The sequence below is a fragment of the Myripristis murdjan genome, chromosome 16, assembly GCF_902150065.1.
Source record: "Myripristis murdjan chromosome 16, fMyrMur1.1, whole genome shotgun sequence".
Lineage (NCBI taxonomy): Eukaryota > Metazoa > Chordata > Actinopteri > Holocentriformes > Holocentridae > Myripristis > Myripristis murdjan.
This window is the reverse complement of record NC_043995.1, coordinates 19354371-19379847: the sequence shown is the minus strand read 5'-3', so window position 1 is coordinate 19379847 and position 25477 is coordinate 19354371. Positions and strand designations below refer to the sequence as shown.

Genomic DNA, 25477 nt, shown 5'->3' with positions numbered 1-25477 from the left:
GCTACAATGAAATAATGTTCATTTATTCATCAATTATCAGACACAGCCCTAATTTAAAGGATGGGCTTTGAGCACTACACCCTGACAGCGCTAATGGGCTGTCATAACCATACTTTCACCAGCAGACCCCAGTTCATTATCTGTCTGTGCAAGTCAATATTGTTTGTCTCAGACGGAACAAGACATGCTGTGTCAGGTTTTTGAGAGAGTTTTGTTTGCAGTCTTGTATATTTCAACCAAGCCAAACCAGAACAGTGTAAAACAAGACTAAGGGTAGTCAGTACCCCTTATTCTCCCCATTGCGGTCCCCCCAGACTTTGATAAGTAGTTTTCCAATCCAGTTTTCTAGTTTAATTGCTCTGTAAAGCAGAGCTGTATAAATTGCTGGGGTTGTAGTACAAAGGAAACATAACAAGATAGTCAAAGCGGTATGTCTGGAAAGTAAGTGGACAGGTGAGCTAAGAGGCAGGCATGAGGGGTAAAATGTAATGAGTGAGAATGATGGGGTGAAAAAAAAAATGAAAGGGGGCATGGAGGCCAAACTGTTCAAGCTATATGGACAAAACAACAAAAGCAGGCCTATTAGGGCACAAAACAATAGTAAAAGGCTGGAAGTCCCTTTAGTACCATTACTTGGCTACAACAGTGGTAACTGTAGGACAGAAAAATAAGTATGATAGGGTCATTATTAACTCACTTTTCAACAGAACTGTGGGATATATAGCCCATATAGACAGGATACTGCAATAAAAGGACTGTATAGTGATCCTATAAGTCATTTTAGAAGGACACCACTGAAAAACTACAAGTCCCCACAGCAATATTTTAGTGATACTGCAAGAGAAAAAAATCTCTTTACGAATGGCAAGGTTGCCATATATACTCACATTTGAGTACCACAGACACACCTCAGCTCTCTGTAGTTATATCATGGGACTGTTACAGTGATTTTTCACAGAAGTACATCATAATTCCAGACAATGTCCCGGTCTGTTTATTTCACCAACCAAACACACACACCATTACATTTTGCTCTGATTATGAAGCTTCTTTTCATTGCTCCCTTTTATTACTGTTATTATTAATAAATCAAGCAAGCCGTGAAGCCCGGACAGACAAGTTAGGGGGTATGGAGGCAGGGCGGAGGTGGTAATTGCTGGTGTAACTGTGTGTGCAGCCCCGCGGTGGCCTCGTAAGCGACCCGCTTTATTAGATCGGCCGGTATCGATCCAGGCTGCGCGGTGTTGACTAATCTCCTGGCGGGGAGAGAGAGAGGAGATCGATGAGCCTGGATTCAATCATGTCTGAAAACAGAGAAGGTAATTTATTGTAATCATGGTGCTAAATGGAAAACGTGAGAACAACGCGCCCGTGAGGTCCGCAGCGAGAACTACAGCAGGGCCGAGGCTTCCTGACGGGCCTGGAGGTAAGTGAGGCTGAAGACGCTCGGCTACACCGACTCTACAATTATTGATATTCACTGTGAACAAAGATAAATCAATAGGAGTGCGCCGGTTGACCTTGAGGAGTCTGTACATGCCTCTGCAGACTGAGATTCTAATCTGTGATTTTCTCACCTTGACAGAAATCCTATTCACATTATTTACCTATAGGCTGTATTTTGATATACACCGCCTCTCTGGACAGCCTGCTGCCATTGGATTTACAAGTAAGATAAATGGACACATGCATGAGCTAAAGCAAGAACTAATTTGCTGCTACAACAGTGAAGATGTAGTGCTTTTTAAAGTATTAACAAAAAGCCTTATAAACAGGTGACAGACTGATGTTTTATTGAACACCACAGAGAGCCATACATTTGTTTTAGACTCACATGTATACACATGTAACAACACACACACACACACACGCACACGCACACGCACACGCACACACACACACACACACACGCACACACACATGCCCAGCAGCACACAACAACCACACATTTCCTTCACAATCTCATTCTGTGATCAGAGTGGCGTTGGGCCTCTTCTGCAGACAGTCACCGTTTCCTCTTTTCTGCCGGGGATAAAACTGTCCGTCAGCTTTGTGTTGTCCACTAATATTTAAGTGGAGGTGGTCCTAGATGATCCTACATCTGTGGCAACAGGAAAAGTCTGCCTTTATATCTGCAACAGGTGACCTAGACGACAGAAGTGACGACATCAGGCACGTGAGTTGCGCTCCTCCTCCTCGTTCTCCAGCTGGTACGCTGGCTTGTACCGTGTCACACCCCTGCCATCCACTGTCTGCAGCGACTGGTTTCGACAAGTGTTGTCCATACTGCCCAATGAGGTGTACCTAATGAAAGAGGAACAAAGAAAAGAGGAACCAACAAAACACGCAGATATGAAGATAAGGATTCTACTGTATAGTTGTGATGTTCAGGCACAAATAAAAAAAGGAGGACACAACAGATGGGGAGGGAGGACAGATGCTGTCTTACCCTTTATCATAAAGAATACAGTAGGGCACATATAACGTCCTCAAGAATGACCAGATATCATGATACGTCCAGTCCTGTAGAGAGACAGAAGACAGGAAATTGTATCAGAGGCACACTGGTAGTCACACCATCATTTCCCCTCTGTGCTCTCCGCCACAGCAAGCCACCATGTAAATCACCATCCACCAAGCTAAAAATATTTCCGATATTCAGTCCAAACTAACAATAGCTGATATATAATTCTGGGCTGCAACTAGTTACTTTCATTGCTGATTAATCTATCAATTTTTTGATAACCTATAAATTACATTTACAAAGTGTCAAAAACAATGACAAATGCTCAATGGAATTTAGCAGAGCCCCAAGTTATTTCTTCACAGTTTCTTTAATCTGACCAGTGGAAAACCGATTTTTTTTTTTTTTTTTGATAATGACATATGAAGAAAAGTAAACAAATCCAAAACATCTTGGTGATCTTAGTGATCTTAGTGAACCTGTAATCAGCAAATGTTTTTTACTTGATAAACTTACTTGATAAATGATAATAAAAAAATGATTTGTTGATTGACTGATCGATTAATCAACTAATCGCTGTCAGCAATAATAGGATTTTATATTTACTGCATCAGCCCCTTCAGTAAAGAGACCGGTGATATAAAGCTGCAGGCGGCACTGTAAACACCACAGGCAGCACGCTTCCTCATCATCTCCTCAAATTCAACTCTGCTTTTCAGTCAGACAAATATGTGAGCAACAACAACGTCAGAGGTAAGCATATGTTGACATTAGCTAGCTATCAAGATTCACACTCTAAAACCTCGGTCAAAATGACTAATAACGTTAAGTCTAGCAAGGGGAAATGTCTTGACTAGAGCTATGGAAACAGATTTGTATTTCCAGTGAAAAACAACCTCTCTCCCAGCGACAAATCTACTTTAACTCTACTTTAGCTATAAATTGTGTTCCGGTCTTGTGTGTTTTCCACACAGCGGTTGAGTCACCTTAATCTCAAATCATTCTGACTCTCAAGTCATATTTCCTTGTAATTTTCTGACTTATAACACTGATATGAAGGTAAACTTTTTTCCCAATTCAATTTAATTTCCAGGGGGAGAATGCCCCCAAACCCACCTACATGTTGGCTTTCTTCTTCTCTACCATCACAGTTAGAAAATATAATTATATAGAGAGAGCGATGAGCAATAAGGCATTCTACATAAAAGTGTGTATGTGTGTGTCTGTCTCACCAGTAGTGGGTTGACTCTCATGTAGTCTGGCCAACCTGGGTCAGTGGGACACATGGGTGTGAGTGTGTGTGAGTATGGGTCACTCCTCCTGGTTCCCATCAGCACTGCTCTGAGCTCGGGCCTCCTCTCCTGCACCTCGCTCAGCGCCTGACGAATACTGCCCTCCACAGAGAACAGCTCCAGGTCATATCTGTGGGAAACACATCGCCCAGCATTGGGTTCAAACAGCTTTTTAACCAGTGGTTTTCAGTGGCTTTTCCGAAAAATTTTAGCTAAATTTCCATGACCAAAAGACACTTTGAGTTGTGACTGAGAAGGTGTGTTTTAACACTATATATGGGTGTTGTGAAAGTCAACCTATATTTTAAATGCTACACATAAGCCACTCTAGAACAAATGAATAACAGGTTTAGATCAATTTTTTTATTTTTCATTTCAGTCCAAGCCGAAATCAGTTTGACAAACAATGTGAGTAGTATTTACTCACATGGGTAAAAATTAGTCATTTCCGACTTTTTTTTTAAGACCGAGACAAACTGATGCATGAACAAACACAACAGAAATCCTGACACGCCCATGCCACCACAATGGTTCCATCTCCTTTTCTTCCTAATCAATCGATCTTGAAAATACAATTATCAAATTTACTGATGGTAGTAACAGTAATAATGGTAAGTAAGGGTGCTTTCCCTGCAGTGACTAGCAGCCACTTTTACATCATGTGTGTTTGTTTCTTTGTGGCTCTCTGTTTTATGTGCTTGTTGAGTAAAAGTGTAAAATCTTGTTTTGTCGACCTTTAAGTCAATCATTGACTGTTAGGTCTATCGAAAGTTGCTTACTGACTATTTCAATTGGAAGTGACAGCTGCATTCATCCAGGTGACTTTGATCCACCCGAGTCTATGCTTCAGTGAATCACGACACTGACACATTGCAAGAATTCAATACACTCGGGTGTTTCCTCTTCAAACAGTGTGACCAAACATCCCCTGCACTTTTAGGCACTTGCACTTTCTGGTATCTTACTGGTACTTTATCTTACTGGTATTTATTGACATTGCATTCATACATGGAGGGATCCAAACTGCCTTCGGAAATAAGTAAAGTCTGAACTTAAATGAACTGAACTAAACTGACTTTTCCAGGGTTTTCAGGACTCTGTGAGACCAGCAAACACTAAATTGCAGCATGACAACACACAGAGTGGATGGACACATTTTGAATACTGCATTCCAAAATATTCTTCTAGGAAAGCCAACTAAGAAACTCCCACTTGGATTAGCAATGTGCCTGCTAAAGTCTGGGAATTCACAAGATAAGAAAATATACTAAATGGATATTAGATCATTCCATAAATTCCACAGACAGTCTGCTAGTATGTGTGTATTAATAAAGATTCACATTAGAGGTAGGAGTGTGCAGCTCTACATTTGATGCACACATTTTAGAGGATGGACTGATGGCTCACCTCTTGATCGTGTCCTGGAGGAATCTCTCCATTTCTGGGAATGGAGAGACAATGCGGATGTACAGAGCCTTCAACTTGTCTTTACTGTCTGGATACCGCCTGAGAGTAGGAGGAAGAGGTTAGGAGATAAAGGAAAGGAGAAAAGGAAAAGAAGATTAGATAACTCTGCCATTATCATATCTCCCACTCTGTATCCAATGCAGGTCAGGACGAAGCAACAAAAGAACTCTGCTAGGATTCGTCTTGTTTTCCTCTATTCTGTCTGGTTGTTGCTCTCCGTCTCATTTTCTGGCCGCACTTCTATCCCAGTAAAACAGTTTTGTTATGTTTTTAATTTACCTTTTTCTCTGGAGAACCTTTTCATCTCCCATCTTTCAGGTTATTTCTTTTGTCCTGGTACATTCATTCTCATCTCAAAACAGTCTATTTGTGCTGTCCTCTGTTGCCCTCCCGTTACCTTTTCAGCGCTGCGTAGTACAGATGCAGCAGCGCTGTGCAGTCCTTGCCTCCGTTGAAGCCAACACAGACCTCCTCTGTCGAATACTGATCCAGTGCAGTCTCTATTGTTTTCAGTGCAGACATTACTTTGTCACCCAACGGTGTTCCTGTGGGAAACAAAGTCAGCACCAAGAAGATATTTTATAGGAAACGTTGTCAATTTTTGTTGGGTATGATATTGAACTGCCTTCTTCCTACGTCCGATTCAAAGTCAAAATCTTTGCTTGTCGTTTAAATATGTTACATTTGCTGTTATTGGCTGTTCTACGGTCCGCTCTATTGTGAACTTGTATTCATTTTTTTGTATGATCTATTGTGATTTTCCGATTATCATTACTGTAACCTCTCTGCGTCCTTCCTTTACTGGTTTCAGTGTCTGTGCAATGTTCATGACAGTGCTGTGCAAAGTTCACTTGACATTAACTTGATGTGATATAACCATCTTCAAAATCAACTTTGCCACTTCCCTCTGCCCTCCCCTCACCATTGTTGGCAAGCGTGTAAACCTCTGCAGTGGCGATGGACACCGGGTCGGTGACTAAAGGCACCACACTGCCCTTGGGCAGCTCGTCCAGCAGCTGCGCCCGGGCGTTGTCCACCTCCTCCTGGCTGTCTGAGTCCAGGACTAGCTTGACTCGGTGGTAGTTACTCAACCAGTCAGGGTAGGAACCCAGTGCTACCCTCCGGCCCCAGCCCGCCTGCAGTTTGGTCAGCACAGGGGCGATTGCTGCTTCATCTGCATCCACAAACACCTACCACAATGATAAAGATGTCAGTTCACAAATCTGCTTTCCGTTGCGGCTCTATGGAAATAAGGTGTTTGTAAGGATGTGTGCATGTTAGACATGGTCATGGTGTTACCTCACGAGTGTGAAAGGTGGTCCCTGAACCAGCGAAGAGGTGCTCCAGCCCATTAAAGGCCCTTTCCATGAGAGACGGGATGCCAGGAAAGATATACACGTTACGCACACTGACCTGAGAAAAGAGGACAGACACATTATCAGACCCCTCGCACTATCCTGAACCTGTTCAGTAACATACATACTAACAAACTGTGTTCTGTTCATACTGCAGTCTGAATATTTGCATGTGACTATTATCTTACATTGCTGTTTTCTGTGAATGTAAAATTTAAATATTTATTCTTCACAGTATTATGGGAAGCTGTCTTTTTTCCTTATGCATCTGGTTAATAGTTGATATTAGGACTGGGTTATATATATCAGTATTTTATCGATACTATGATATGAGACAGGCAGTAAGACATTGTCTGAGATTCTGGATACTGTAATGTAATGATTTTGCATAGGTGTTATCTTCTTATGGTTTTAAAAGCTGCATTACAGTAAAGTGATGGAGTTTTCTTAACTTATTAAGCTGTTCTAGCTGTTCTGTTATTTGCCTCTACCTGCTTGGTCATCATATCCATATTAGTAATGATTGTTTATCAAAAATGTGGTGTGGAAATATCTTATAAAGGCACCAACTGCCATTGCTACAATATGATCACAATATTGATAGAAATATCTGGTCAAAGATATTGTGATATTTGGTTTACACTGCCACAAAACAACTGAGCATTATGTCACTTTCTGATTTTTTGTCACCTAAACAATTTGTGAACACTGTCTATTGCTGAGCAGGTAATACACAACTCTAAATCCTTTTGGGACACAATAGGAGGTTCTAACACATCACAGGCTGTAAATAACCTGATGTAAATTGGAGCTCTGGTGCGGTTCATTGTGCAATGTCTGAGATGAGCGAAGTTTGATGAAACAAGTGAACCAAACCTCCTGGTCCTGAGGTCACTAACCAGTGGGTATCGAAGAGGCTGGCCGGTCTGAGGATCCCTCCCATAGTTGAGGTTGGCTGAGCGAGGCACCATAGCCAGCTTCATAGCAGCACTGTCCTTATCCACCACCCCAAAGAACTCCTCAACCAGCCGGGTTAGCTCGGGGTGGGCATACAACTCCTCCTGAAACGCCATGGCAATGCTCTCGAAGGTGACATCGTCGTGGGTGGGGCCTATGCCCCCTGAGGTGATGATGTGTGTATATTGAGGTGAAAGGAGGGACACCTCTTTGGCAATGACGTCCTGTACGTCTGGTACTACAGTTATACGCTGCACAGAAACTCCCAGCTTCCTCAGTGCTCGAGTCAGAAAGGCACTGTTGGTGTCCACTGTGTGACCCTGAGAGACAGGGGACAAAAAACATCTAGATCTTTTATCCACGGTTCCCATACTCACGTGGACATCAAATTTAAGAATGGATCACATTCAAGGGTTTTTCACTGTCATTTTGAGACGTGATGCATGACTTGGGTCAAAATCTCAGAGGCTTTATTTTTTAGTTATGATCCTATCACGTCAAGAAATCATGCTGAAATCATTTGAGACCAGCATACTGCTGCTAATCGAAGACCCATCAGAATGTTTTCCTCAGGATGTTAAAGGAATAGTTCACCCAAAATACAGCATATATTTACCCTAATTACCCCTAGTGCACTCTATCCACCCATTTGATTTTTTTTTTTCTTTTGTGGAGCTTAAACTATCAAAAATTTTCATGGAAAACTCAACCGCTCTTTCCAAAAACAACGACATGAGTACCCAGCATAATCCACTGTTCTCTGGGGCCAAGAATTTAGCTGGGAACTATTTCCCGATAAAGCACGCCAGCAAACTCTATCTATCTGCCCCAAATTTGTAATCACTGACAAAATAACATTGCATGAGACTGGAAACCTCCCTGAATAACACAGAACCTATCTGGATGAATAGAGTGCACTGGAGGTTAGTGGGGAAAATATATTTTGTCATATTTTGGAAGAGCTGCTCCTGTGTGTTGATTCTAGGATGGAAACAGATCCAGATAGCTCAGGTGCACTTATGAATTTGGGGTCTATATATTTACGTAAATACAATTAAGTCCTTTCCTGGCTGCTCTGAAAAACTTTTGAGGACTTATTTTTCTCAACTCCACAAACTTTCAAGGATTTTTGAGTGGTACAAACAAGAAATATCCACACTGAATCACCCTGTATCCCACCTTGAGAATCTCATCTCCTATGATGAGAATGGCTGCAGTGGTTGCATCCGCCTTCACTGCAGAGGACAGATTGGAGCACGGCTGGTTATTCGCCATGCTTGCTTTGGTGACCTGAGCTGCGACTCTCCTAACACGCACCACTGCTCTACTCAATTTGGGAATAGCCTGCATCTACTGGGAGACAGAGAAGGGAGAGCACAATATGACACTGGTCATAAAAGCATTTGCACATCTCCAAAGCATCTGTTCATGTGCTCAATTGCAAATATGTAGATCTGTCAAGTTAACATACCCAGACCTTTTCCTAGCCACTAGAAACTGTGTTCTAACACAATGAAGAGAGTGCATTTTAAATTTTAAATATTATCTATCTGGTGTTGCCACTCTATGTATCTTCTGTCAGATTACAAAAATGCATCTTACTAGAAAAAGAAGACTCCATATGGTGCATCCCAAAATTTTGCACGGCGGCTCACTTCTCCTTCTTTTTCATAGCAACTCGTCTCTCAGCAGGACGAATCTTGGAACAGACACAGGAGGGAGCAAAAGAGACAAGAAAAGGAAAGGGAGCAGCTGAAACTGTGAACGGCTTAGGCATCTCAGCATCACAGATAGGGGGTCAATTAAGGATAGTCTTGCATCAGTTGTCCTAAAATGAACTATTGTTAGAGTTTGAAATAATAGATGTTCATCCATATTTAAGACACTGCACTGAGTGTTTTAAATTCAACTGTCTGAGAGATTAATTTTTTCCTTTTTCTTCTTTTCACAGCAGCCAAGCAAACTAATGACGCCATTTACGTCCTATCAATATACACCTCAGTTCCACATAATGGGATGGTCACACTTGACTACTGTATAGACCTCCTGCCATGCCAGTGTCAGTGGCCAGCTTGGGGCTTGAACACACAACTCTGAGATCGAGGTTCATGCTCCTACCAACTGAACAAGCCAGGCTGCATGTCAGATAATTCTGTGTATCCTGTCTGAAGCAGCTTTGAAACACCTCATCTCCTCCATAAGTGGACACAAGCAAAAATAATGAGATGACAAAATAGCAAAATGATCAACAGGATAAGACTGGAGATGCTATTTTTGATTGGATGTATCTGTGCTAATATTCTAGTATCACCTCACATAGCTGGCTTGGCAGGGAAATGAGTGACTGTAGTTAAACAAGTGTGTATTTTTATCCAATCAAAGGAACAGACAGCGTTTAAGGCAAGGTGCCAAAACATTGAGGGAAAATGTGTGAATAGCCGTGCTTATGGGGACGACAAACAAATTGGCTGACAGTGGCGTGTGAGACAATTAGTGAAGGAAATGACAAGCAAAGAGAAGAGCAAAAGAGATGGACCACCTGACCAGACAAGCTTAATGTGAAGCCGCCACCAGAGTTTCAATTAACCTGACAACATATAGGTGTATTAAGTGTTAGTACGGTTAGATTGGAGAGGTAACCATGCACATTTGTTCGCTGGTAGTGTCAGGAAACACATAACTACAGGCTCAATGTCATTCAATGCTTCACATTAGCTACTAATTGACAGTTTCCTCCGTGCGAGAGAAACCTAGCTGACCGGCAACTACCGCCGCAGCAGCAGCTAGCTAGTAGTTTGCATTTTACTAGCCCTGCCTCACGAAGCCGTTTCATTTAGACTACCTATCGCTGTTAACTGAGCCAAAATAAATATTTGTAATCGTGTGTTTCGTAGCCAAAAGCAATGTTAAAACTAACGTACATCGCTAACCTTACCCCCGAGCCGCATATGTCCTCGTTACGTATTACATTTTTAAGTGCGTGCCAATCAAAAGCCGCGACCTCCAGCTACCCAATCACAAAAGAGAAAATGTTTAATGACAAAGAACATGGCCAATCGGGTGTAAGGAGGCGGGCTCTACAAGCCAGGCCTTTGACTATGCGGAAGAAATAATCATGGAGGAAATTATCTTATCGACACAAAAGCATCAACCGTACAAAAAAGGCTCTATGAAGCAAAAACGATCTGTTTACTAAGGTGAATGAGGCTGGCACTGAGCAATAAGCGCAAACATGTCTTTGTCTGCCAAATGATAGTTTGTGTTAGCTGCACTCGGATAGCATGCTAAGCAGCTGCTGCTGAGACAGTTCTTCTTCTGTCCAATGTAATCGAGACGACACAGTGCCTGGTCTGCCCCTGCTGGTGGGAATAGATAATCGCCTTTATGAGACAAAGTGGGTAAAATACACTGGCTTTTGTCCTTAAAATTATCTGTGCAGAACATGTTGACTTAAAACCTGCATTGCGGTGTAAATCAAATTACTTTGACTGTTTTTGCCTGAGGACAGATCAACATTCGAAGGTAATTTTTATATCAAAAGAGCCAAATAATGAAACATGGAATGTGTTGGCGGTTTGGTGGTCTTCATTGCATACTTTTGTCGGCATCATTCATAAACAATAAAATATCCATAAAATATCCATTATCTACATTATTTACATTATCCAATAAAATATCCATTATCTGCGCGTTTTTTCAGTCTCATGTGCATCTCTCTCTCTCTTTCTGACACACACACACACACACACACACACACACACACACACACACACACACACAATTGACACAGACTGAGACTGAGTGCATATGAGCAACTCCACTGGAGCAGCTGGCGGTTGCCTGTCTTGCTCAAGGACGTTTATAATTATTGGCATTTTCACTGCAGACTTGCTTGGGGTGGAGGGAGAACTTACTCACACCCCCTCCTCTAAGATGTTAGTCCGTACTATTGAGAGTTTATGGAGCTGCTGTAAAAATCTTTTTTTTTTTTTTCTCCAGGCACCGGTCTCTTCCAAGCACTTCTGATGATCATGTGAAACAGTGGGGACTGAATGTGACCACACCATAGACTGTATGAAATAAAGACACACGGTTTAAAGTGGAAGGGGAAAAAAAAAAAACAAAAAAAAAACAGAAAAAAGTTTTTTTTTTTTTTTTTTGGGGAAGGGAAACTATTGAAAAAGTCAAATCTCAACAGGAGTTCATTCACTGTAAACACACATTATGACACATTACATGATTATTACACTGATACAACAACAGATTATAAAATGCCACAAAGCACCATAAGGAATATAACAGAGATACATGAGATTAAAAATAACTAGGTTGTGATAAAGTTAATATAAACTTTGGGCCCACCTACAATTATTATTGTACATTATAAGATAGTTTCAGAAATATTATGATGGTGTGTTGCAAGGGGGGATGAGGTCGGAAGAATCTCACAGACTTGTTTTGTCAACAACTTGATTGGTTTCTTTGAGGGGATTTCTACTTCGGTGCAATATCTGGTGGGCCCACCGCATGGACCAGGTGCAAAAGCAATGGTGCTTACACACACACACACACACACACACACACACACACACACACACACACACACACACACACACACACACACACACACACACACACACACACACACTGTACAGAGGCTCAGCGGCCAAATGACGTTGCCAGTTCGCGGAAGTGGCTTCTTTCGTGACCGTGGAGGGGGCGGCAGGGGGAGGAGGAAGGGAAGGGAAGGCAGAGGAAGACGAAGAAGAGAAGTTTAGACCCATTTCTTATGAAGTTAGTACACACTGGGAGGCGGCAGGCGGACAAAACTACCGACACTGGTCCTGCTAGGTGAAATAAAGTTGAAGTTTGTTCACTAGCAGCTTGTGTGGAAAGGAGGGGCAGCACAAGGGAGGGGAGGAAGAGAGCTGGTAAGTTGTTCGTCAAAGTTGACCACACTTTTTGGGGGGGCATGGTTTGGCCTGGGAGCTCTACGGTGCTGCAATACCCGCAGTGTTTCGTGTTTTTTTTTCTGTGTTGTGCACGCTGTAGCATTTTCTCAAACTTTCAGGAAATAGGCCACACACACATACTGTCTTCACCGTGGCCAGCGGGGAGCATTGTTCTCCTTGTGAACAGTTGTCTGCTCATGTTGGGACGACACACACTGCTGTTGGTTACTGTAACACACAAATGTTAGTCACGATACATTGTCAGGGCCGTGGGCTGCCGTGCTCGCGCTGTCAGTCGACATGGTGGAAGTTTTTGTTGTTCTGTTGTTTGCGCTGACGCTCCAAGTGCGAGAAAGTACAAGTTGAGAAACAGTGAGGAACTACAGCGCCTGTCAGTGAGCAGTCAACCCAGTAGCCCCAGGCAGATGCCTTTTTGAATAGAGAGCAGGTCACTAAAACAGCTTTTTATGTGTCTTTTATAACCCATGAGAGACAGAGTACTCCTAAACTTTCTTTTTTCTTTAATATGTGTTAATGGTTCAGGTTGACTGCCAGTAGGAAAGACTGGAGTTTATCAGCGCAGACACACTCAAATCTTTACACACTCAAAGTTATAGTTATGGTCTACCAGTTCATCTGTGTGTCAGGCATATCCATGGAGACTGTTTAGCTGATCAGTGAAACAACCTCAGATCTGGTGAGACAGGGTCACTGTGTCCGAATGAAAGTTCATCATGAAAGAGTGAAGGACAGACAGACTGATGGAAACAGACTCAAGGGTTTGTGAGATGATTGAGGGCTCTGAGAGTCGTGTGCTCAGTTCTCTTATCAGGGTCAGCCACACTCCTCAGACCAGCAGCCTCTGACATGGTATTATATGGCGAAGTTATCTCCACTGATGAAGAGGAGGGCAGGAGGGGTTGATCGGCAACTGATCCGGGAAATGGTAGATTTGGACAAATTGTCAGAGGCCAGACAAATACGACACGCACATACACGCACACACACACGCACACGCACACACATACAAGGACAAAAACCCAAACAGGCAGACACATTAAAGTGGACAGTCCAAGAAACAATCTGTCAATCAAAGCGCAGCATCTCAGCCGTTCTATCACAGCGCAGCACAATCCAAAATCCACTCGATTAAAATTGGATCTGTCCAATCCAACTCAAACCCTATCACTCAACAGTGAAAGCTTTAGTCCTGAGTGACAGGGGAGTGTGACACCTGTGATTGTCACATCCTGACTCTGACAGGTGCTAACACACACCCGTATCTGCACACTCACAGTCATGATAGACATAAACTTACAGTAGGTTTTTTGTAAGCACTAAATATCAGTCCTAATATCTTCTGTTGTCACTAGTGCTTGATCTAGTGAAGTAGCAGCATAATGCTTGAAACTTTGCTGTAAACCAGCAGCAAGGTATTCAGCTACTGTGAACTTGTCAAGGCTACCTCAGACGTTGGCCCACATCAACAGAACATAATGCAGTTTTCTGTGTCTGTGTGGGGGTGTGATTGCCTGCGCCTTTGTGTCTGTGTCTGGTGTGTGTGTGTGTGTGTGTGTGTGTGTGTGTGTGTGTGTGTGTGTGTGTGCCTGTGTGTCTGTGTTCTGGAAACAAACTGTGGGAGTTTCTTTTCTAGGTCGTAGCGTGTGGTTGTCCGTTTCCACACAATGGGACTGAGTCTGAGCTGTGTTTCCTCCTGCACTGCTGCCATATGCAGCGTGCACAACATGCTGTAGTGAACCGCAGCGCTCACTCATAATGACAGCCAAGTGCTTGACCATGTTCAAATGAGAAATGAGGCTAGATTTCAGTATAATGTACACACCCTGCAATCTCAGTAACATTATTTTTGGATTCTATATAATTAGGCCTGAACAATACATTGGCTATACATCAGAATTAATTAGCATATCAGCATACAAATACACTCAGTGGCCACTTTATTATGCACACCTGCACAATCCAATACAACCGTTCTGCCCTAAAGTTTTGTTTTATGATCCCTATAATGCTCAGGTTTTCTTTTTGTCACAGTAATAGAGGTGTTCATTGAATTCTATGTTTGGCATTGAGATCATAGTTAGTGGTGCTGTTGTACTCGACTGCATTTTACTGAGAGGTGTATCTACTATTCTGTCCCTCTCATGTATATAAATAGGGAGGACAAAAAAATTGAAACACCTCTCAATATAATGTAGACCTCTCCAAACTACAACCTCAATAATAAACACAGAATTAAATTTACACATTCTCGACAGTGTCAACAAAACTGAGCGTTATGAACATTCGTAAAAGCTGACTTTATGGCAGAGCTGTTGCATTGAACTGCATTAGATTGTACAGATGGACCTAATAAAGTGGCTGCTGGACCTAATAAAGTTATATAATGTACTTATCAGATTTAAAAGGCTTGAAACTTGGAAAATGTCGCCGTCATGGTCATCCACTCTCCACAGACAGTAAGGATAAAAAAAAAAAAAAAAAAAGCCACAATTCACCTAGTTTTGCAGCGGCTCTGGGCCCTCCACCCCCTCCATTCCTCCTGAGGTTGTGTGGTATGGGTGAGGTCAAAAGTCTTCCTCTGCCAAGCAGGGTCACGTTTGGGTCAGGTAAATATCAGGCCTGAAGTAAATCTCGCTTCCTGGTGAGTCCGTCTAACAGCTGTTATAGTTGTTTAATGCTTTGCTTTGTCCCCATTCCCAGTGAGATTTTGGAGGAAACAAATTTCAACAAAGAGAGATTTTCATACAGTTTACTGATCAGAAGGCAGTGAATGACATCAGAGGACTTTTAGACAAAGTGTGTAAGTTTAATTTATTTCCATATTGAAATGCATAGAAACACCTAGATAAAATTAACACCTATTACATATTTGTACAGATGAGGAAAATAGGGACATCTTAATTGGAAGCAAAATAAACAAAAAAGTCAAGCTTAGATGCACAGTAAAGAGTTTAATTGATCGAAAGAACTAGATGCTGCATGAATCACTACTCTGGTGCTACGTCAACACAAGAAGTTTTGAAACAGCTGACACAAGTTGATTCCTGACTCTGTAACTTAGTCTTTTTTCTAATGTAGCCCTAGGCTGTATGTTTAAATACTGAAACACTTAAAGCTGCAGCCATGCTAACAGAACTGTATATCAGAATGAGAACACTTAATCATGCCATTATATTTATTTTTACAGAAGAACATTTTATATAGTTCCTATAATTTGAAAATACTCTTTTGCTGGGCTGTTTTGTTTCCTACTTGAGGGCTACAGGCTGATGTAACTCAGTGTTGATGTTCTCATGTAGCCATTTAAATACTTGAAAATGCACAAAGTTCATTTTTAACCATACAAAGTTTTGTTTTTTTTTTTTTAATGAAGGAGTGTGCACTGAATGGGATTTCTGTTTTTGCCGTGGTATTGAATCAGTTATCAAGAATTGTGGAATTTCACTTTTATTGGTATCAGCTACTAAAAATTCTGGTATCATTACAGCTCTACAGAACAACATTGTGGAAAATGGCAAAACAGTACAGTAACAATGACATTCATAAAATAGTTGCAGCTCTGCTAGCAGAGATAGGACTGTCCACTCTTACCAGTCATGATGATTGAGCTGTTATATGTCTGTGTGAGACGACTTCCATTTGGTTATTACTGCAGGTCTTCCTTGTGCAGTAACAGGTCTTGAGTTGGGTTAATGCTCACCTCAGCCCCATGACAGAAAGACTGGGTGATAATCAGCTATGTGGGAGCAGCCTGGTTATTGAGGAAGCCACTCTATGACAAATAAGAATGTTACAGACAGGGGGAACTTGCAAGTAGAGGGAGAGAGAGGCAGAGAATGACAGCAGGAAGGGAATGATGGAGGAGGGAGGGAGGAGGGCAACCCGAAATAGCCGGCTCACATGTTTGCTGTGTGTGTGGTGAGCTGCGAAACAGGCAGGCCAGCCCACTGCTGAATGCCTAGCTAATCTAATGCTCACTATCACCCCTTAATCACATTGATTTTTACCCCCAATTCAATTCCTTGCCTATTTCTAGACCTGTCCCACCACATTAGAGAGACATAGTCTGGGTTTGATTGTCTTGTGGCTGTCTGTTTGTGTGTGCCTTTACAATCCTAAATCCTCAGAGGCTTCAGTTTGTGATCCCTTCTCAGTTACGCTTTCTCCCACTGCTCCTTCTACAGTCATCATCCTCATTATCGTCATCCTTGTCTTCATAATGTGAGCTGATGTTAGACAGCCTTCAGGCTGGCAGTAGTCCAGTAGGGAAAAGGTCATTCGCTGGGTTCCGTCACTCATCTACACATCTACACTAAATTTTTTGGCCTAGCATATGTGAGTGGGTGAGTAAGGCGGGTCAAATCAGATTACACACAAACACACATAGACACACACAGAGCTAGTATAAGAGCAGACAGCAGATGCGGCCCTGCAGCTTTTTCATTAGATCTCAAGCCCTGCCTCAGTCCGTTTCTTACTGTTACGTTCAACATGTCCTGACTAGGTGCCGCTTGTGTTCAGATTTATACATCTACTGCATGCGAAGAAAAGGAAACACATGCTCACTAACTTGTGTCGGGCAAGCCGAAACACAAACATCCTACACATGCCGTCCCCTCAGTTAATTCCTTTCATTCCATAGTGTGTGTTTCAACATGTACACTGGATCATTCTCTCTGTATCACTCATGCTCTCTTATAATCTCTTTTTCTTTTACTTTCCCCTTCTCTCCCTCCACATCTAAAGTCACAGTTGTGTTTTCTGTGTGCTTAATTGACTGGACTGTTTTATATCAAGGAGATCTCATGACGATTTCTGCAGCTGATCCTGGGAGCAAAGCTTGCTGGGAGTCAATTGGCTGCAGGGGAGGCATTACTGTGATTGGCTCCTTGATTTGTGTGTATGTATTTGTGTGCGATTGTGTGTGTGAGTGTACAGCGTGCTGATGTGCACTTTGGTGTTTTTAGGGTTACAGACTGTGACAGCCAGTGTTGTCCAATGGAATATGTGGTAAGAAGTTCAGATGATACACACATCTAATCACAAAACACAATGACACAATGGCAAGGGGTTGATTCTTCTGACCACACTGTAAATTTACCTTCACTGTAATGTCAAATAGCACGGTCAAAACTGAGATCTGTAAACCTTTGTGTGTGAAATAATGGCGTAAAGAGAAATTGATTGAAAAATAGAATAAAATAAGTGAACTCAATCATTTAACAAAAGTACTACCCAACAGGATAATCGAAAACCTTGGTCTATTCGAAGAGTTCACTGTAAATTTAGGGCTGTATGATTATGGCAAGAAACAATCAGTTATCTTTCTATTACTGTGAACATGATGTTTATCACATAGTTATTAATCATGGTGATTTTAGGAACCAGTTATTTACTTTTAGCACCTTATATTGGCATTTTGAATGTTTTCACCTTTAGCAGACAAATCATGTAAATATATCCAATATTCTACGGTTATGAGTAGTGGAAACTAAAATTCTGATATAATTAAGACTTCAGCAGTTCATTTATTGCACTGATGCACTGTCTGCTAAAATAAATTCATGAAATTAATTGATCTGACGTCCTGAATTGATATGAAATGCTGTGAATCAAGTTATACATGATTCTAAAACAACAACAATAATAATGCTGATAATAACATCATTGTCAACATTGTGATGATCTCATAAAATATTAGAAACGTTTGGTCAGTAAGTAATATTTAAGTATTTCTGTTGTCTTTTTCATGTTTCAGGGTAGCCTTACATTATTTCACATGCTTATTTTACTGAATGGAGATTTTGGCTAAAAAGCACTATATTGTTGACTCAAATTGTTCACATTACAAAAAGGAAAAGATTTAATTTCATTAAATCTCCGTCAAGACAAACATTCACAACCCTAGATACAATATTATGCATAATTAATTGCGCAGCCCTATGTACATTTGTTGTGCTTTGTGAGTGGTGACTATAAATTTTATTATAAACCATATGCACCAGACCTTTTTTAATGAAAGGACAGCACAGAAAGAATATGTTCACAAGTTAACAATCTTCAAACTTTTTTTTAAAGAAATAAGAAGGTCTTGCTGACATTCCCAAGCCACAGTGTGTCATGTGTTTCACTGGTTATGGTCGCGGGCATGTTGTAGGGTAGGCTGTGGGCGCCTGGGGGTGTGTGTTCACCAATCTATATTATCACTCTGGTGTCTGGTGATGGTTATTGTCTTTTAAATGGCACCCTAGCTCTCTGTAGTTTCCTCCTTTTGATCCCTCACATCCCTCTTGGATTATACTATTAGAGAGTGCATGATGGTGGCATTGTGGTAGAAAGTGGCACTGCAGGCACGGCGCAGCACGCGGAGTGTCATTTGAGGACTTCTTACTATCCACTCTGCTGGGTTCCTCTGGCTGTCTTTGGGTGGTTCTGTCTGCTCTCTGCAACGCTGCCTTCTCATCAGATATGCTCCCGAACGTCGGGGCCAATCTCTTGGATCTCTGCTTTCTGTCTGCTCTCCAGAATCACTGAGTTGTTATTGTGCTGTTGTCTGTTAATAACCTGTCCTTCCCCCTCAGAGAGCTCTGCCGATGTAGTAACATCGGAATGGTTTATTGTGTGAATGCCAGTCTCTCTCTCTCTGTCTCTCTTTTTTTTTTTTTTTTTTTAATTTGTCCACTTCTATGAAGGTTATTCACATTGCCCTCAAATCACACTCCATCTGTATAGCCCAGAGAGAGAGGGGGGATTTGAGGTGAGGGGAGACTCTCCCCTCCCTTCGCTTTTTTCCTCTGTCTGTCTCCATCCTCCCTCTCTTTTTCTCTTCCACCCTGTTTCTCAGGTTACTAAACATGAATAAGGGAGGAGCCTTGAATAGCCCTCATGGACCCCCCCCTCCTCACCCTCTCCACACACACACACACACACACACACACACACACACATATACACATAGACGCATGCATCCCCCCACTTCCTTCTTCCCTCCCTGCTTTCTCTCTCTTCCATATCTCCGTCTTCCCCCAGAGTATGTGCATTAATGTGTTGGAGCAAGGCAGCTTGCTGTGCATACACATATACACTGTTAAATGATTGAAGCTGCAGCGAGGAGGGGGGAAGGGGAGGAAACAGGAAGGAGGCAGCATGGGAGAAAAGGAGCAGGGAGGGCAGAGCCAGCAACCGCGTGTGTGTGTAAGAGAGAGAGAAACACAGAGAGGGAGAGAGAGAGAATGGGAGGCAGCATCACCCACCCAGACGGGGAGGAGGGGAGGACAGACAGCATGCTCATCCCTCCAACACACACAAAGGTGGAGGGAAAGTGGCAATGAGAGACAGACGTGAGGAGGAGAGGAGCATAATGAAGAAGTGTCGCTGTCCAACCCCACAGCTCTGCCATTTCGCCGTCTGTTGAGAGAGAGAGAGAGAGAGAGAGGGAGGGAGAGAGAGAGAAGAGGGAAGAAGAGGACACAGCCAAACAGGGGAGAGCATAGATGGAGAGAAGCTGCCGGCAGTGACTTTGTGAATTAATCGAGTGGAAGAGCGGATCACAGAAGCACGTTTTTCAGGGAGTGGACGGAGGAAGAGCCAGGAAGAGGAAGGAGAGGAGGAATGACCGGACAGTTTGTGGCTGTTTAAACAGTAATATGGTTCTCTTGAATTTGGAGCCCAGTTATAGATGGATCAGCAACGATGATCAACTTTATGCTTTTTAAACCAAAAAAAGGAACTATTAATGTTTTGTGTCTCATTTAAAAAAAAAAAAAGACAGACCTAGGGAACTGATCAGACTTTCTTCACCCGGAATAATCAGAAATACATGTTGTTTGTAAATATAAAATTAATCTGTGACTTATGCTTTTTCTATTCTTTATAAACATAAGACCTGTTCTGCAGGATGTTATACAATCATAACCTTTGATGTTAGCTGCTGTACAGAATAATCAGGTTGTTTTTATGCAAGTTTTCTAAACATCAGCATTGTTCTTTAGCTATTAGTGAATGGTTGTTGCAGTTTTGTAATTTATTCTGTTGTTATCAAAGTGAGTGAAATAATATCTGACGTAAATTTTCACGTGTCCCAGTTGGAGTCGGTGCATGCAGCCAGCATGGGACGTCAACATTGATTGGGTTTTATGGCTGGCGCGACGCACGCCAAACTTTGATCATTTCCTGAACCCTATTGATCTCTCCAGGAGTGTGTAGTTTGTTCCCTTTGTTGCTTGAAAAAAAAACTAATGTGGAGTCTGTGATGCAGCAAGGCACTGTTGCCATGTGATTTGAGGAAGCTGTTATCTCTTTGTCTGAAGATTTCTGCCGTTGTCAGGACTTCTCAGTATATATCTTCTGCAGGCATCCTTTTTAATGTCTGTTACCATAGCAACGGGCGGCAGCTGCAGACAGAGCAAGATGTAAAAGTTCTTTATTCATTCCTAATCTTTTAAAATTGGTGCTGTTCCATTAGTTAATTATATGTATTAGTTGATAAGAAGCAGTAGACTGAACTAGACCATGTTTGTGTGTAATTTTAGATTTTTTTTATTATTTATTTCTTTGTTCTCGTATCAGACAGTCTCGGTCTAGCTGGAGTGGGGTTGTCTGAGGGAATCAGGGTTGTTTCAGGTCACCTGTCTCCCCCCCCTACCCCTTCTGTTTTTTCGTCTTGTGCCAGCCAGCTCAGCAACGTCTGCTCTAATCACCGGCAAGTACCACCTCCGTCAAAAAAATTGATGTGCCATTATCAGAAATGACTGGATAAATCAGATTATTATACTGCTTTCACTTTTACATATCATTCTGTGCAGCTGCTCAGCCTTGAGGTCACCAATCACAGATTTATTGAGTGCTATGGTTGTGACAGTCTGTTCTTTTTATTGTCTGTGTAGGTGACTCAGGATTTCTCCTCATGTAGAGGGTCATCTCTTGTGCACTCACCTGACCTACACTGTGTGCTGTGCACCAAAATCACCCTCAGGCAGGGCAAGGGTTAACTCTGCTAATCAAATATTTCAATACCCCTGTGCATTGGAACAACACCTGTACTGTCCACTCTACTTTTCAGAAGTCCAGTTATTTTGGATTGTTTGCCTTTTTATAAGTGCTAATTCCCTCCAGACCTTTGGATTTATTAGAGGTGCACCAGACTGTTCTGTTTGTTCTGCATGGTCTTTGATTGTCCATAATGTGACTTTTCTAGCCATACTTCTTAGAGCATACTTACAGCTTTCTGGAGACTATCCAAGCTGTCTGGCAGTGTTTGAGCACGATTGGATCCTCCATGGTGCTTTTTAGCCAAGACCAGTTGGATGACTAGCTAGCCTTGCTAGACAATCCCACTGTGGTGCTAGACTGGTGTAGGCGACTGTTCCTTTGCCATGCATCCAACACCCACTACAAGCTGGTGCTCTGTACTTCAGACACAGTTCAGTTCTGAAATGTTTGCATGTGGAAAAATCAACTCTTCTCTTTTGTCATCACTTAAACATTGGTGCCAAATGTACAACCTTATGTAAACAGGTCGGGCCAGGTGTGTGTAAAACACTGTTATCCTCCAAGAGAGAGTAAAGGTCAAGAAAGTGTAAATATGACAAGTGCCTCAATAACACTGAGGTTTGGGCCAGCTAGCTAGCTACAGAGGTGTAGATTAAGCCGTGCCTCCTATTGAGTTGAATCATTGGAAACTGTTTTTGTGGGACTTCTGGAAGCCGGAGACTGTTAAAGAGGCTTTTGTTTGCCTTTTAGGTTGGACTATGCAGAATACAAGATTTTTGTGTGTGTATGTGTGTTTCTACACAGTAGTTTTTAGTAGAACTGAGAGCTAACCTGCAAACTGCTGTTTTGATAAGCCCTGCCTTAGATAAGGGAGAAAGCAGATCCAGAATACAGCACTTGGCTTGTCTACCATATGGCTCGGCTTGACTATCATATGGGGCTGCATTAGTGCTCTTCTCTCAGGTAACTGACTATAATTTGGGCTTGTTATTTTCACTAGACTGTTTGTTTGTGTGGCAGTAATAAAGCAACAGGGATATACCAGTGGTGGACAAAGATCAGCAGCATGATAGAGTATAGTTTTAATTGAGTGTTTGTGGCTGGGTGAGTGAGTTCATGTTCAGCTCTCATGAGCCTCCAGCACCATTCAGGGAACCCTGGGTTAGGAGTTCAAACTGGACCAATCAGGGCTCATTACCGTCACAACAAGCCCACCGGTAGTCGTCATCAGCCAATGACCTACATTCTCCAGTGTTACATCACCTCCGTGCTACTGCAGTGTGTGTCACTGTACGAGACATAGACAACATCTCAGACTCAACCAATCTAATGGTGCTCTAGAAAAAAACATATTTAAACCGAGGTGGCCGTTTTTACACACTTGAACCAGGGCGGCCTCACTTGTTTTAGCCATATCAGGAACGGGCCCAACTCCGCCTGCCCAGTCTTAACTTCTAACTTTATTTTTCTCTTTCTACTGGTGTCTAAATAGGTGACCATGCCTAACCTCTAGCCATTGCTAGTGTTGGAGTGAGTGAGGAAGAGCGATAGGGCTCACCATTAATATATTAGATAGGAACTCTTAAACAGGACAGCCTGGAGAACGGTAGAGCAGACGAGGGAGGGGGAGAGGGGGAGCGAGAGATCATCTGGAAGAGGAGAGAGGAAGTGGTGGAGCGGGAGAGGGCGGAGGCCCTGGAGAGACAGAGGTTGGCGGAGTACATTGTGTGGAGGAAGAGAGAGGACTTCCAGGAGAAGAGGGGAGACAGAGAGAAGGGAGACAGGAGTACAGAGAAAGGGAAGGAGACTGTGCCAGAAGTCATTTGGAGGAGGAGAGAAGAGGAGGCAGAGACAGAGAGGGACAGAGCGAGTATTCAGAGAGGACATGAAATCATTTGGAGGAAGAGACAGAGGGAGTGAAAGAGGAACTCGGCAAAAAAAAGTCCAAAATAGGGTGAGCTTTAAAAGTAGGTGTTTGAGAAAGTGTGTTGCCACCAGAAGTTGCAGGCTAGCCATACATCACAAAGCCTTCTCTTCTTTAGCAGTGCAGGGCTCCATAGAGCTCTGCAGGTGCTTGCTGGAGTATTGAGCGGTTGGAGCTGTGCTAGTGTCTGTATTGTGTGTATTGCTGCTGTGTTACTGCGTGCAGCCCCCTTGTGATACTCTCATTGGCTGCTAATAGGATTTTTATGGGCCTGTGTCAGGCTGGAAAACGCTGAAAAAAGAAGCTACTACAGACATACACACATGTGCACACACCAGCACACACATACACATAAAAGAACCAGTGTGTGCAAGAAAGGTTTATACTCAGTCACATACAAACACACAGCACACACGAGTGCACCCCTCAATGCAGTAACACACGTGTGCGGGGTCGTTGAGGGACAGCCACTTGTGTTGATTCTTCATGGTGCTCCTGACAGCTGGTTGACTGGCCCTCACTGAGCGGTTAGCAAGCTGAGACAAGAAACTCACAGATATTGTTTTACATCATGGAAAAAAACACTATACCAAGATGAATTCTTCTTGGAGAGCTAAGAAAACATCTCATCATCAGTCCCTGGGAACACAATGAACATCGATGCAGATTAAAACTGAACTGATGACAACATGATCTGCTCTGGTGCACTAAATGCAAACTCTGTCCATATGCATTCTGCCATTAACTGGGACACTCCATTGCTTTGTGCTCTTTTTGCTATTCTACTTTCACTGTGGACGAAGCCGTTTTTGAAGCAGTTTTGTTTTGGCTGCCTAGTAATGAGTGGACGACAGACAGCCACACAGATGGATGCAGGCCTGACACTGAGGGAGACAGTCAGATGGCTGTGTGTCCTTTCAGAGAGGAACTTTGAATACTGAGACAAAGAGACTTTGATTGAATCACTAGAGCCTGTGTGGACTTGTGCAGCTACAAAAACTGACACTGCAGATTTATCATGGAGCTTGTCCCAAAAACCAAGTACACCCACTTCCGGAGTGAATCACTAAGCTCAACTGATGAGACAAACTCTAATCCATCATCACTCCCTCCTTCTACGCCTGTCAGCCCCCTCACTCCCTCCCCTGGTTTACCATCCTCTCTTTCCTCCTCTTCTCTCACACCTATCTTGCCCCCCTCTTCCCCTCGCCCGGCCGAGAACAGCCCCACCACGCTCTGCTCCTTCTTCCCCAGGATGGGAGCACTTCGCTTGGGTGTATCTGCCACTCTCCTCCCGGGTCTGAAAGCCTCCAGCAGGCCTCAGCAGCCTCAGGCCCCTGTTGAGTCGTCTGGGGACGAAAGGAGCAGCTCCAGCTCCTCCCCTCCCCCTCATCACCTCACTCCCCGTCTAACGGCTCCTTCTCCTCCTCCCCGACCTCCCCTGCAGGACATGAACCGGCTGGGAGGGGCGTCCAGGAGGGCACGGGTGGAAGGAGGGCAGCTAGGGGGGGACGAATGGACACGGCATGGCTCCTTCGTCAACAAGCCCATCCGTGGTTGGCTGCACTCCGACAACGTAGTCAGCACCACCGGCGTCTCCTACAGTGTACGGGTACGTGGCTACTTCAACACCACTGTCTATGGTGTTGCATTTAAGAAATTTGCTTACCTCCCCCTGCACATACATTTAGAGAGAAACTGAAATGAGGGAAAGCACGGTTGCTTTCTTCCTCTTGTCAGTATTGTGTTTCATCTGACCAGTGGGATTGCAATGTAGGAAATGTCTGTCATTAATGTGTTGCCTTCCTGTTTCCTGTGCAGTATATGGGTTGTGTGGAGGTGCTGCAGTCAATGCGAGCGCTGGACTTCAACACCAGAACTCAGGTCACCAGGTGAGATCATTTACTACTCATCTCCTGACTCGCCATTCTCTTTGTTACAGCCCGTCTTCGCGGGTTTGTGCATGTGGAGGCAGGATGGCGAAAGTGTGGTGCAGAATTAGGAAAGCTGCTCACAAACGCTCACACACCACCCACCTCTAATCTGTTTCTTTC

General features: G+C 43.0%; 2 protein-coding genes across 8 annotated transcripts in view; one reads left to right on the top strand and one right to left on the bottom strand.

The window, feature by feature from the left end:
* Nucleotides 1–1770: 1770 nt before the first annotated feature.
* flad1 (flavin adenine dinucleotide synthetase 1) lies at nucleotides 1771–10557 on the bottom strand. Of its 5 annotated transcripts, none has more exons than XM_030072715.1 (11): nucleotides 10457–10557; nucleotides 9138–9234; nucleotides 8715–8888; nucleotides 7478–7855; nucleotides 6523–6636; nucleotides 6146–6413; nucleotides 5621–5768; nucleotides 5164–5262; nucleotides 3697–3886; nucleotides 2450–2523; nucleotides 1771–2304 (listed from the first exon to the last, which is right to left on the bottom strand). In XM_030072715.1, exons 3-11 carry the CDS (start codon nucleotides 8883–8885, stop codon nucleotides 2169–2171), a joined length of 1578 nt encoding a protein of 525 aa, XP_029928575.1. In that variant the 5' UTR covers nucleotides 8886–8888; nucleotides 9138–9234; nucleotides 10457–10557; the 3' UTR covers nucleotides 1771–2168. The 5 variants fall into 5 exon arrangements, with proteins under 5 accessions (XP_029928575.1, XP_029928578.1, XP_029928580.1 ...); XM_030072718.1 differs by having other exon boundaries at nucleotides 8715–8885; XM_030072720.1 differs by having other exon boundaries at nucleotides 8715–8885; nucleotides 10471–10545.
* A 1695-nt stretch (nucleotides 10558–12252) lies between these two features.
* shc1 (SHC (Src homology 2 domain containing) transforming protein 1) overlaps nucleotides 12253–25477 on the top strand; it is a 29473-nt gene continuing 16248 nt past the window's right edge. Inside the window, exons 1-4 of one of the 3 annotated variants that reach the window (XM_030071569.1) lie at nucleotides 12253–12466; nucleotides 17476–17518; nucleotides 24871–25035; nucleotides 25245–25315. In XM_030071569.1, the coding sequence (XP_029927429.1) occupies nucleotides 17507–17518; nucleotides 24871–25035; nucleotides 25245–25315 (248 nt within the window). In that variant the 5' untranslated portion in view covers nucleotides 12253–12466; nucleotides 17476–17506. Of the gene's footprint in view, nucleotides 12467–17475; nucleotides 17519–23795; nucleotides 25036–25244; nucleotides 25316–25477 lie in introns of those variants that run through there. The other 2 variants (XM_030071570.1, XM_030071568.1) reach the window with 2 other exon arrangements.